Genomic DNA, 14,388 nt, shown 5'->3' with positions numbered 1-14,388 from the left:
TGGAAGCTTAAGAATAACTTTAAAAACCAAGTAAGAGGCACTATAAAATATTTGGGAGTCTATTTGCCAAGACAAACCCAGGGCCTATATGAACATAACTATGAAACACTTTTCACGCGAATAAAATCAGATCTAGATAAATGGAGAAATATCACTTGCTCATGGTTAGGCCGAGCTAATATAATAAAAATGACAATTTTACCTAAATTAATCTATCTATTCAGTGCCATACCAATCAAACTACCAAAAAATTTTTTTACTGAGCTGGACAAAATAATAACAAAATTCATTTGGAAAAACAAGAGGTCTAGAGTATCTAGGATATTAAAGAAAAGAAATGCTAGAGATGGTGGCTTAGCCACACCAGATATTAAACTGTACTACACAGCAGCAGTCATCAAAACTGCCTGGTACTGGTTAAGAAACAGGGGTGTGGATCAGTGGAATAGGATAGGTACACAAGTAGGTGAAATCAACAAGTTTAGCAATCTACTCTTTGATAAACCCAAAGAGGCCAGCTTCTGGGCTAATAATTCACTATTTCACAAAAAGTGTTGGGAAAATTGGAAAATGGTAGGGCAAAAACTGGGCATAGACCAATACCGAAATAAAGTCAAAATGGGTTCATGATTTAGGAGTAAAGGCTGATACTATAAGTAATTTGGGAAAGCAAGGAATAGTTTACTTATCAGATTTGTGGAAAAGTAAAGAATTCATGACCCAACAAGAGACAGAGAGCATTACAAAATGCAAAATGGATAATTTTGATAATGTCAAATTGAAATGTTTTTGTACAAAAAAAGCCAATGCAACAAGAATTAGGAGGGAAGCAGAAAATTGGGAGAAAATCTTTGCAACTAGTATCTCTGATAAAGGCCTCATCTCTAAAATATACAGGGAGCTGAGCCAAATATATAGGAATACAAGCCATTCCCCAATTGAGAAATGGTCAAAGGATATGAACAGGCAGTTTTCAGAGAAAGAAATTAAAGCTATCTACAGGCATATGAAAAAATGCTCTGGATCACTACTGATTAGAGAAATGCAAATCAAAACAACTCTTAGATACCACATCTCTCCTGTCAGATTGGCTAAAATAACAAAACAGGAAAATGATAAATGCTGGAAAGGATGTGGGGAAATTGGAACATTGTTGCATTGCTGGTGGAGTTGTGAGCTGATCCAGCCATTTTGGAGAGCAGTTTGGAACTATGCCCAAAGGGCTATAGATATGTTCATACCCTTTGACCCAGCAATACCACTTCTAGGGCTATATCCCAAAGAAATCACACAAACAGGAAAAGGACCCACATGTACAAAAATATTTATAGCGGCTCTGTTTGTGGTAGCCAAGAGTTGGAAATCAAAGGGATGCCCATCAATTGGGGAATGGCTGAACAAGCTGTGGTATATGAAGGTGATGGACTACTATTGTGCCATAAGAAATGGGGATGATGCAGACTTCGTAACAACCTGGAAAAACCTACACGACATAATGCTGAGTGAGCGGAGCAGAGCCAGGAGAACGTTGTGCACAGCCACAGATACATGGATTCCGTGAGGACCAACCCTGACATACTGCGCTTTTCTCAGCAACCTAAGGGGCAAGGACAACTCCAGGGGACTCACGATGGAGAATGCTATCTTCATCCAGAGAAAGAACTGCGAAGTTTGAATACAGATCGAGGCGCACTACATGCTCGCCTTTTTTGCTTCTTTTTTGTTTTTGTTTTTGGGGTTTTTTTTTTTGGTTCTGTTTCTTCTTTCTCATGATTCATTCCATTGGTCAAAATTCTTCTCCACGACTTGACTAGTGCATAAATTAATTCAATGCGAAGTTATACATGACAGTTATATGAGATTCCATGCCGTCTTGGGGAGGGAGGTGGGCGGGAGGGAAGAAAAACTGGAACTCAAAACTATGTGGAACCGTGTGTGGTAAACTAAAAATAAATAAAGAAATTCAAAAAAAAAAAAACCAAGTAAGAAAAATTGAGGAACCATTAGGGAAAAAATAAGAGTAATGCAAGAAAATTATGAAAAGTTGCAATATTAATTATAGTGGGACTTTTCTTTTTTTTTTTTTTTTTTACTGTTTTCTCTTTTGGAACACTTATTTAATCAAGTGCCCTTGATGAGTCTTGCCTTTGTTTCTTTGATTAAATTAGGAGTCTCTGATGACCTCCTTGCCTCAAGGGAAAGCCTGGTTTGCATGGGTTTGAGTGAAATGTTTGTGAAGCCAGAGGCTTTTAGCCCACATGGGTTTGAGTCTCACGTTTCTGATGCTTTTAGGTCAGTAAGTTTAAGTCGCACTTGTGACACCCTTTGACCCTGAACAACATATATAAACCTAGAGGTTGGCGTTCTCCCTTGGGGATCTCAGTCACTGGAAGAGTGGCATGAGACTCTGGGCAGCCATTTTAAGAGCCCCCAGATGTAAACCCAGATGTTGATGCTTTCCTGCTAACTATGAATTGTGATTGGTCTGTTTATATTGTGTATATTTGTACTTTGTATTTGCTCTGAAGCTCAGGTTGCTGGCTTTTCCTCCTGAGCTAAGTGAATGATATTTGTATGTTGGATTAAAGTAAGATTGTTAACCCCTTAAAAGTTACTTTCCTTAGTAAAGCAGATCAAAAGAACCTGTGTTAGTGGCCTTCTGTGTGCTGGCTGTTGTTGGTTTTATACAGCCACAGTACCTGCCTGGCAGACTGTTGCTACAAAAGTCAACCAATTGGGAAAACAGATCCAAAAACTCATGGAAGAAAGTTAATTCCTTAAAAATTAAAACTCAGCAAGGAGAAGCTAATGACTTCATAAGACACCAAGAAGTAATAAAACAAAATCAAAAGAATGAATAGAAGAGAATGTGAAACATCTCATCAGAAAAAACAACTGATCTGGAGAACAGAATGAGAAGAGACAACATATGAATTATTGGACTACCTGAAAGTTAAAGATTAAAAAAAAAAGTCTAGACATTATACTTCAACAAATTATTAAGGAAAATTACCCTGAAGTTTTAGAATGAGAGGGTAAAATCAAAACAGAAAAAAATCTGCTGATCACCAGTGAAAGAGACCATAGGATGAAAACTCACAGGAACAACCATAACTAAGTTTCGAAGGTCCCAGGTCAAGGGGAAAGTACTACAAGCAACTAGAAAAAAAAAATTAAATAATGTGGAACTACAGTCAGGGTAACACAAGATGTAACAACTTCTACACTGAAAGACCGAAGGGCATGGAACATTATATTCCAAAGAGCAAAGAAGCTGGGTTTATAATCAAGAATAACTTACCCAGAAAAGCTGAGTGTACTCCTAAATGGAAAAAAAAAATAGATATTTAAACTAAAAGACTTTCAGATATTTGTGAAGAAAAGATCAGAACTGAATGGAAAATGTGACCTACTATATTCAGGAGAAACATAAGAAGATAAACACTAAAGACCAGTTATAAAGGATTTAATAAGGTCAAAATGTTTACTTCTTACATGGGAAACTGTTACCTATAACTCCTAAGAATGCCATCATTACTCAGGTAGTTTGAAAGAGCATACAAAGAAAGCTTGGGCTTGAGTTGAGTATGATAGGATGGTCCTAAAAAGATAAAACTGGGTAAAGAGAGGTAAAACAGAGTAATTATCTCACACAAATGAGGTACGAGTGAAAGGACTGCTTACAGTGGAGGCAGGAGGCAATGGAGGACGTACAGTGCTAAAACCTTATTCTCATGAGAAGTGGATTAAAGAGGGAATAATACAGACATCTAGAAGGGCATGTGCGAGGTAAATAAACTGTGAAGACTTCACAGGGAAGATATGTATAAATACATATCTGTATCTATACTAAGAAATGCTTAAAAATCAAGAAATAGGGAAATAGAGAAGCAGAAAAATTCTGAGGCCTTGAGAGTCTGATGGCTCAGCCTCTGGGAAAGTTTACCCTGAAACTTTTTGTTCTTTCTTACGGTTCTGGTTTAAAGATTTGCTTAGCAAGAACAGGGTCACTGTGACCTGCTTTCCTTTACTGTAAAAGTACTGTAGAAGAATGGAGAGGGCCTCCCCCATCCTTATCCTATTTTCCTTCTTTAGATTTATAGATATCACCTCAGTTGTAATCATTAACTAAGGGAATGGGAATTGGAATTTCTGTGCCTCAATTTCCCAGTTCTTTGTCTAGCTTTTGTGCTCAGATTGTAAGCCTGCCTCCCAGCCAATGGTGAGAAGGGTCAGAGGTGGGTGGGAATTCTCTTGTGTTAGCTATAATTATTGGTGCTTTGCCCCTTGTAAAGTGCCTCCCTTGCTAGATCTGTTCTGGCAGAATCTCGAGATTCTCAAGAATTGAATAAAATTTATTTCTGTTCCCACCCTGAGATGGCTCCTTATTATAAATTTAATTGGTGAGGGTCTTTCATCCCACACAGGCATAAAAGTTTTCTTAACAGAAAAAGGAGGGTAAGGGGATAGGAAAAAGGAGGGACTCTTACTAGAGTGGGTAGATTAAAGAATAGGAAGGTAAGGGGAAAGAATAAGGGAAGGATTTTAAGAAGGGATACAAATTAGGGAAGAAGTAGTTAGAAGTCAATTACACATCTGAAAAGGGATAGGGTAAAAAGAGAGAGGGAGAAGGATCAACAGTGATGAAAAATAAAATGGAGGGAAGTACACTACTAGTAATTATAACCTTGAATGTGGATGGAATGAACTTACCCATAAAATGGAAATGGATAAGCATAATGGATTAAAAATCAGAATCTGACAATGTTGTTTACGAGAAACACATTTTAAAATGAGAGAGATACACAGAGTAAAAATATAAATGAGAGATATACACAGAGTAAAAATAAAAATAGAATTTATTATGCTTCAGCTAATGCAAAAAAAAGCAATGGTAGTGAAAATATAATAAATTTAATTAAAAGAGATCAACAGGGAAACTACATTATGATAAAAGGTAGCATAGATAATGAAGTAACATCAATACTAAACTTATATGGACTAAATGGTATAGCATCCAAATTTTAAAAACAAAAGCTAAATGAATTAAAGTTGTAAATAGATAGCAAAACTATAATAGTGAGGGACTTCACCCTTTCCCTTTCAGAACTAGATAAATCTAACCCAAAAAAATAAATAAAAAAGAAGTCAAAGAGATGAACAGAATCTTAGATAAGCTACATATGATAGATCTACGAAGAGAACTGAGTGGGAATAGAAAGGAATATACCTTTTTCTCAGCAGTACATGGTCCCTTAACAAAAACTGAGCATATATTAGAGCATAAAAACTTTATAGTTAAATGTAGAAATGCAGGAATATTAAATGCATCCCTCTCAGATCATAATGAAATAAAAATTATACTTAATAAGGGACCATGGAAACACAGATTAAAAATTAATTGAAGACTAAATAATCTAATCTTAAGGAATGAGTGGGTTAAAGAATAACTCATAGAAACACTAATTTTATTAAAGAGAATGATAATGAAATAACATATCAAAATGCACAAAAGGCAGCAAATGCTGTAATCAAAAGAAAATTCATATTTCTAAATGCTTACATCAACGAAACAGAGAAAGAGCAGACCAACGAACTGAGAATGCAATTAAAAAACATTAGGAAAGAACAAATTTAAAAATCCCAATTAAACACCAAACTGGAAATCCTAAAAATTTAAGGTGAGATTAATACAAATGAATGGAAAAAAAACCACATTTAATTAATAAACAAAATTAGAAGTTGATTTTATGAAAAAACCAATAAAACAGATAAACCATAGGTTAATATGAAAAAACAAAGAAAACCAAATTACCAGTGTCGAAAATAAAAAGGATGAATCTATCACTAATGAAGACAAAATCTTCTTTTTGCCCATTTATATGACAATAAATTTAACAATTTAAGTGAAATGGAAGAATATTCACAAAAATATAAACTGCTTAGATTAATGAAAGAAATAAAATATCTAAATAAACCTATTTTAGAAAAAGAAACTTAACAGGCTATAAATAAGCTTTCTAAGAAAAAAGCATCAGGACCAGATGGATTTACAAGTGAATTAAAGGAGACTTACCAAACTCCTTTTATGAAACCAATATGGTGTTGATACACATATCAGAAAAAGGAAAAACAGAAAAAGAAAATTATAGATCAATTTCATTAATGAATATGGATTAAAAAATCCTGAATAAAATACTGGTCAGGAGACTATAATAATATATCACAAAGATTATACATAGTTTTACCAGAAATGCAAGGGATGGTTAAACATAAGAACAACTATTAACATAATTTAACTGTATCAATAACAAAAATCATATGAGTATATCAATAGAAGCAGAAAAAGCTTCTGACAAAATACAATGCTCCTTCTTATTAAAAACCAGTGAAAGCGTAGGTGTAAATGGATTTTTCCTTAAAATGATAAGAAGCACTTGCCTAAAACCATCAGTAAGTATCACGTGTAATGGGGATAAACTAAGAAGCCTTCCCAAAAAGATGACCATTATCGCCAATATTACTCAATAGCATGTTAGAAATGCTAGCAAGAGCAATAAGAGAAGAAAATGATGAAGGAATCAGAATGAGCAATGAGGTAATAAAACAATCTCTTTGTACACAATATGAAGATATATTTGGAAAATCCTAGAGATTCAACTAAAAAGCTAGTTGAAACAATTAATTTTAGCAGAGCAGAAGGATATAAAATAAATCCACATAAATCATCAGCATTTCTATGTACACGATTCTGTGTAAGAAGAGAGAGTAAAAGAGACCCCATTTAAAATAACCATAGACTGTAGAATACCTGGCAGCACACCTGCCAAGATAAACTCAGGAACTACATGAACTTAATCATAAAATAAGTTTTATACAAATAAAGTCAGATTTAAATAACTGGAGAAATAGTAATTGCTCATGGGTGGACAGAGCCAATATAATAAGAATGACACTTGTAGCCAAACTAATCTACTTATTCAATGCTATCCCAACTAAATTATCAAAAATTATTTTATTGAGTAGAAAAAATAACAAGACTCATTTGGAAGAACAAAAAGTCAAGAATATCAAAAAAGTAATGAAAAAATGTAAAGGAAGGAGGTTCAGCAGTGCCAGATTTTAAACTACATTAAGGCAGTAATTACCAAACTATCTGCCACTGGCTGAGAAATAGAAAAGTGGATCAGTGGAACAGAGCAGACATATAATACCGAGTAGTAAGAGATTACTGTAACCTTGTATTTGACAAATGTAAAGATTGAAGCTTTTGGAATAAGAAGATATTATTTGGTAAAAATTGTTGGGAAAATGAAAGCAGTCTGGCTGAATTTGGGCATAGACCAGTATCTTACACCATTTACCAAGATATGGTCAAATGGATACATGACCTAGATACAAAGGAAGATATCATAAGAAAATAAGAACATGGAATACATTACCTATCAGACTTATGGATAGGAGAAGAATTTATGAGTAAACAAGAGATAGACAGCATTGTGAGATGTAAAATGGATAATTTTCTTAAATTAAAAAGGTTTTGTACAAATATAACCAATGTGGCCAAAATTAGAAGAAAAGCAGGAAACTGGGGGAAAAATATATAGACAAGTTTCTCAGATAAAGGTCTCATATCTCAAATATACAAAGAACTTTCTCAAATTTATAAGAATATGAGTCATTTCTCAACTGATAAATGGTCAAAAGATATGAATAGTTTTTAGAAGAAGAAATCAGAACTATATATAGTCATACAAAAACGCTCTAAAGCATTATTGATTAGAGAAATGAAAATTAAAACAACTTTGAGATATTATCTAAACCTATCAAATTGGCTAAAACGATAAAGGAATAAAATGGAGGGGATGTGGAAAAACTGGGACATTAATATGCTGCTGGTGAAACTGTGAACTGATCTGACCATTTTAGAGAATAATCTGGAATTGCGCCCAAAGAGTTATAAAACTATGTGTATAGCCTTTGATTCAGCAACACCATCACTAGGTTTGTTTCCCAAGGTGATCAGGGAAAAAAGAAAAGGACCTACATATTCTAAAATATTTATAATAGCTCTGTCTGTGGTGAACTGAAAGCTAAGAAGATACCCACAAACTGGGGAATAGTGAGAATAAGAAATGATTAGCTGGATGATTTTAGAAAAACACAGAAAGACGTCCATGAAACAATGAAAAGCAAAATGAGCAGAACCAAGAAAACATTGAATACAATAACAACAATACTGTCCAAAGAATTGTGAACAATCAAGTTACTGAATATTATAAATATTCAAATCATCTACAAAGGACCTATAAAGGAAGATGCTATCCTCCCCTCCTCCAGAAGAAGAACTAATAAACAGAAGTATTCATTGTATGGCTTTACATGTATTTATAAATCTGTGTCAAATGTAGTGTGGGGTGAGAAGGAAGCAAGGGAAACAGTTTAGAACTTAAAAAACAACAAAAAAATTAAATTTATTTAAAAAAAATTCATTCCTAGAATCCAGATACCTAATTACAATGTACACAGAATTTTGATTATCTGCTAAAATGGAAAGAGCTCTGGATTTGTAGTCAAAGGACCTTTGAATCCTGGCTCTGCCACTTATTCTCCTCGAAAGCTTGAACCTTTTACTTTCTGGGTCCCAGTTTCCTTATATGTAAAATAAAGGAGTTGAACCAATTAATCTGTAACATGCTTCTCAGATACATTTTTAACATTTTATAACAGTGCAATATTCTATCTATATTTGAGAATCTGTAATTATGGACCAATTCTGTGTTTCAGTATATCAATATATTCATCAGATTATATCCTTTTTCAATGGAGACAGGATTTCCAGGCCCAGCGGAAGGAAAAAATATCTCCCCAAATATTTTTTGGAGTGAATGTTTTATAGTCTTGTAAAGATGGCCAAATCTAACATGGTTAATTGAGCTTCCTCTGAAAACAGTTATAGTTAATACAAATAACTTTTACCCATCTTTTACTACTCTAGTCTTTGGTTTTGTTTTGCTCACAATGAGCAATTTTTTTCCTCATAGCAAATTAGCAATTATTTATTGACTGGTCTTGTCAATACCCTGCAATTTCAAGAAGCCTATGCTGCATTGTAAAGGAATCATTAACACGTTTCAAGCTTACAGGTTGCCTTGAAGATCTTTGTTTGTTTTCTGAGGATTGATTAGGCTGTTTTGCAGGAGGCGGCTCGTCAGTTCTTGGTGGTGAACCATATTCTCCTCTGCACTGTGGTTTAACAGATGCTTCACTATGGGCTTAAAAGATCTTTGAAATGCTTGTACTCCCCACAAAAACAGCTGCTGCAATATCCCTATCAGTTAAAATGTGCTTTTGAAGAGCTCTAACTTTTGCAGGATTTTTTTTGGAAGACCTGTTCTCTTTAATACTACAGAATTTAAAGCACAACAAAAGTGATGAAATCCAATACTCAAATGATACAGAACTAATTAAAAGTAGGGAAACCAGCTCAATCCAGTTTCATCCAATAAAGGTCAGACATTCCAAGTTAGCCAAATGTCAGAAAAAGCACACAAGTGATGACAACTGCCGTCACAAAATGTAATCTTATCAAAATTATTGCTTCTCCCAAGTAATTCTCACACTAGTGTGTGCTGACACTTGAAAACAAACTATCACATCCTAGCATCAGTCCTAAAGACACTTATCTTTCATATCCTGTGATCATACACAGCAACACTAGTAGAATACTTCAAGGTCCTTAGGAGAAATCCCTGATGACTCAAAAGTCTGGCCCCATCACCCACAGAAAAAACCCCAAATGAATGAAGAACGTTTATTGCCTACATTGTCACAGGCAGCTGGATGAACAACCCATCCTTTGTCCATTGACAGAGATAGAGAGAGAGAAAGATGTATATAGATACAGACCGACATATACATAGATGTATATAAACACATAGACAAGGATATACATTTATACATGCAAATGTATATGTACATATGTGTATGATTTTTATATTTATACCTGAGACAGTTAAATAGGAAGAAGACAGTGAGTTGGACTGTTTTCGGGAAACTGCAAAACTCCTTTAATGACCCTCAAACTTCAGAAACTAAAGCCCATCTTTTTAACACCAATATTCTACTGGTGTATGGTTGTGAGAAATAAAATACACCAGTCTCTGGAAAACCGAAAATGAAATATTTTTAACACAGACTTCTAAAATTGTTTCCTGAGTGGCCTCAAATTTTTCCTAACTCCAATTAATCCTTATATTCTGCTTCCTGATACATCTTCCTCAAAGATTATATTAGGTTACATTCTACATTCGCCCAATATCCCACTCAAAAATTTTGACTAATATATAAGTACAACATGGAGGAGTGATTATAATATTTGGAAATGGAATAGAATTATAACTTTAGAACTTGAAGGGACCACAAAAGCAACAGGGTTCATACCTCTAATTTAATAGATTTATAAACTGAGGCAAACAGAGATTACACAATTTGCTCGGGATCATGGAATTAAGTATCTGGCAGCAGGATTTGAATCCAGGTCTTCCTGAGTCTAAGTCTAGTACTCTATTCACTAAGGCATGCTGCCTCTCTCTGTACCTCAGTTCAATTCCAGGTCCTATCACTTCCAAGAAAAATAAGCTGGTGAGTGGATTACTTTGCTAAGTCTATTTTCTTATTTGTAAATGAAGATAATTCATATAACTATGTCAGGGGGCGACTGTGAGAAAAGTGTATTGTAAGCTATAAAGTTTCTAAAAAGTATTATATTTATTATTACTGAATGACTTCTATGCTTTTTTGCTGCCTTGCCTTGGCTCATTATGTCTTAGTCCCTTGAAATACCCATCTCTCAAAATCTACCATTTTACAACCAGATTTTTTTTAAAAATCTACCAATATTAAGAAACTTGCCCTGAGATACTTACTAAATATTAATTCAATGAATAACTAGCTATAAAAAAGAGATTTAACAGAAAAGTCAACTTTCAGAGAGTCACTCCCCCCTTTTTGTTTCCCACCCCTTCTACAAAACCAAAGCCATATTTTCTAACACCTTCCCAAACAACAAAAATTATACTGGATCATACACATTTCTACTCAATTATAATCCTGGTAAAAGAGAAGCTTATTTGCAACACAAGACCAAAGACGGTTTTTCAGTTATTGACTGAATAAGGATAAAAATAAGTATCTTAATGATGGTTTAAGTATAGCAGTTCTCAAACCTTTTGGTCTCAAGAACCCTTTCCACTCAAAAATTATCGAGGACCCCAAAGATTTTTGTTTATGAGGATTATAGATATGGACCATGTTGCAAATTAAAACTGCTAAAATTTTTAAATAATTTGTTAAAACAACAATAATATACCCATTCATTGAATTTCAATAAATAACATTTTATGAAAACACACTGTATTTTCCAAAACAAAAAACAAATTGGTGACAAGTCTCTTTCAAGAATTATTGGGACCCAAAGATCTTTTGTTTATGTGGATTATAGATATTTATCATATTGGAAATTAAAATTGATAAAATTTTAAATAACTTATTAAAACAACAATATACCAATTCATTGAAAGCTAATAAAAATATTTTTATGAAAACTTAATGTATTTTCCAAAACAAAAAAAAATTGTTGACAAATCTCTTTAATGTCTGGCCTAATGGAAGATAGCTTTCACAGACGTGTAGTTAGAAGTGGGAAAAAGTAGTTTTAGTGGACAAATAACATCTTAGTATTACTACAAAAATAGTTTTGAGCTTGTGGATCCCCTAAAGGGGTCTGAGACCCTCAAAGGTCTATAGACAACACTTTGAGAACTGCTAGTTTAGTAGAAAGAGCACCAGATTTGGAGATAACCAGGGTCATTAAATTTTACTATTTACTACCTGTCAGTTTACTTCTCTGAAGTTCTTTCTCCATCTATGAAATGAGAGAGGTGGACCAGATCATAGGTTCTTAACCTTTTTTTGCATCGTGGACCCCGTTGACATTCTGGCAAAGTGTATAGATCCTTTCTTAGGATAATGTTTTTAAATGCATAAAACAAAATATGTAGGATTACAAAGGAAACCAATGATATTGAAATTCTGTTATCAAAATATTTTTTAAAAAGTTCATAGACCAAAGTTAAGAACCCTTGAACGAGATGATCTTTCGGATTCCCTTTTCAATTCTAAAACCTATGATCCCTAAAATTTCTTCTTTCTCTTCTATCACAGCCATATCCTTAGAAACTACTAATGTCCAGGAGAATGCAGGACAGCATCGGTTCTCAGTAACTATTAGTCAACAATAATAGCTTCTGTTGTTATTTAGTGATTTTTCAATTGTGTGCCAACTTTTCATGATCTCTGTTAGGGTTTTCTCGGCATAGATACTGAGGTGGTTCACCATTTCCTCCTCCAGTTCATTTTACAGATGAAGCAACTGAGGCAAACAGGGTTAAGTGAATTGCCCAGGGCCACAGTGCTATGAAGTGTCTGAGGTTGCATTTGAATTCAGGAAAAGGCATTTTCCCTACTCTAGACCTGGCACTCTAGCCACCGCATCACCAATACCTTTGTTCCTTTGTTGCAAAATTTCTGATCTTTTGTTATTTACCCAAAGTACAGTTACTATATAGTTAAAAGTAATGACTATTGTAACATCCCTATTGTGATTCAATAAACCAAGAATTCTTTTTCAGTAATTTTAATACAGTAAAGGATTCAACTTATTTAGAAGTCATTTACCTTGTAACCTCAAATATCAAAAAGAAGTTGAAGAGTCAAAACATAAACATAAGTCCAAAAGAAAGAATATAAGGTACAATTACTAAAGCTCATGAATGTGAATAATAAAGGTCTGACTCACTCAAACCCTTACCTATGGCCTATTTCCTTTAGACACTTCAGATACTAACAAATCTGGTTATGTTTTCCCAGCTCATAGCAGATTGCTGTCTCAAAAATGGAAGGTAGGACCTGCTAAAAACTAAGACTCAACACCAACTGTGGACAAAAAATTAAAGATTATGGCTACTAGGGATGGAAAATATAAAAAATAAGAAATTTAAAAGTGGGCTTTCCAAAAGGTGGTATCACCTGGGGCTACTTATAAAGGCAATCAGCCTTATACATCTTGATATAACCCTTTAGGGCATACAAAGCATAATAACTAACGTTTGTAATGGTGACAGTCATCAAGAAAAGAGGAAATTAATTTGAGCATTTTCTTTCTTTTTTTTAAACAGGCTAAGAAAGTGAATAATTTTATAAAGACGGGTATTCAAATTAAAAATCGTTTTGATACCTGAAGGTGATAAGTTTACATTATCTAGAAAATTAACTTATGTAAAAAGCTTCATTCCTTAATGAAAAATGAAGAAAAATCAAGCATCATCATGCTTAATGCGAGCAAGCATGAAAGATACTAGCTTTTCCACTGAAGAGTGAGCTCTTCCAATCAATCATAAACAGCTGTTTTTAATTATCTACTATGCTCTACGAATGGGGTATGGGGACAGTCCTTACCCTCAAGAGCTTACTTTCTATTAGAAGGCGTATGTATGTAAATATTACATATGTATATATAAAATAAATACATAAATATAAGGTAGCTGGGCAGAGGCACCAGAGACTGCAGAACAAGAACTTATATAGAAGGTAGTTTTTTAATAGACAATTCACTTAAAAGACAAAATAAAACTGGGCTCTTTAACACCCTCAAATTGAAAATATCTAATATAGCATAAAAAGAAGCAAAAGGGTTTTTTTATTGTTAAACAAAGACACATTTACTTTCAAAAATTCATAATAGTTGGGAAGTTTTTAATTTACACCTGGGTGAAAAAATCCCAGGGAATTCACAGCTAAAATGAAATTTCACCATTAAGATATAATTGTTACACTAAAAGTTTTTAATCAAACAATTAAGCAACTGTCTTATTTACCTGTCTGTTCCTTTCATCCATAATCCGAGTAATCTGTATTTTCTTCCGCCCCATTTTTGCGCTCTCCTTTTCTTCTTTACAATCCAAATAACTATTTAATTCTAGAATTATTTCTCTTCAATATCCTAATGCATGGTACACAGCTTCTCCTGTCTCAGCTTCCAGTCCAAAGGCTGCTTCTGAAACTATTTTTTAAGATCTAAAAGAAATAATAGAATTTATGACATAAATTACAGAAATCAGATGATACTTCAAGATAAATTTCTGTCTCCAGGAATTCCAAAACTCTTTTTATGCAATACATAACCATATAATATTATCAGTGAGTAGAACTGGTTCTTCTAAAGTTGTTGGTGCTGTATGATAACTACCAAAATTTAACAGTCAACATTATGGAAGTGGAAGTGGAAGTGAATCTTTTGGCTTCCCAGATGATCTTATTCCCGGAAAA

General features: G+C 33.8%; 1 protein-coding gene across 5 annotated transcripts in view; it reads right to left on the bottom strand.

The window, feature by feature from the left end:
* Window positions 1–14,388, bottom strand: part of MEF2A (myocyte enhancer factor 2A) — a 241,816-nt gene that overhangs the window by 114,802 nt on the left and 112,626 nt on the right. For all 5 annotated transcript variants that reach the window (XM_036734327.1, XM_036734325.1, XM_036734324.1 and 2 more), the window contains exon 3: window positions 13,938–14,136. In XM_036734327.1, coding sequence (XP_036590222.1) covers window positions 13,938–13,991 — 54 coding nt within the window. In that variant the 5' untranslated portion in view covers window positions 13,992–14,136. The remainder of the gene's footprint in view (window positions 1–13,937; window positions 14,137–14,388) is intronic.

The sequence above is a fragment of the Trichosurus vulpecula genome, chromosome 8 (genome assembly GCF_011100635.1).
Source record: "Trichosurus vulpecula isolate mTriVul1 chromosome 8, mTriVul1.pri, whole genome shotgun sequence".
Taxonomy (NCBI): domain Eukaryota; kingdom Metazoa; phylum Chordata; class Mammalia; order Diprotodontia; family Phalangeridae; genus Trichosurus; species Trichosurus vulpecula.
This window is presented reverse-complemented; position numbering and strand designations above follow the sequence as displayed.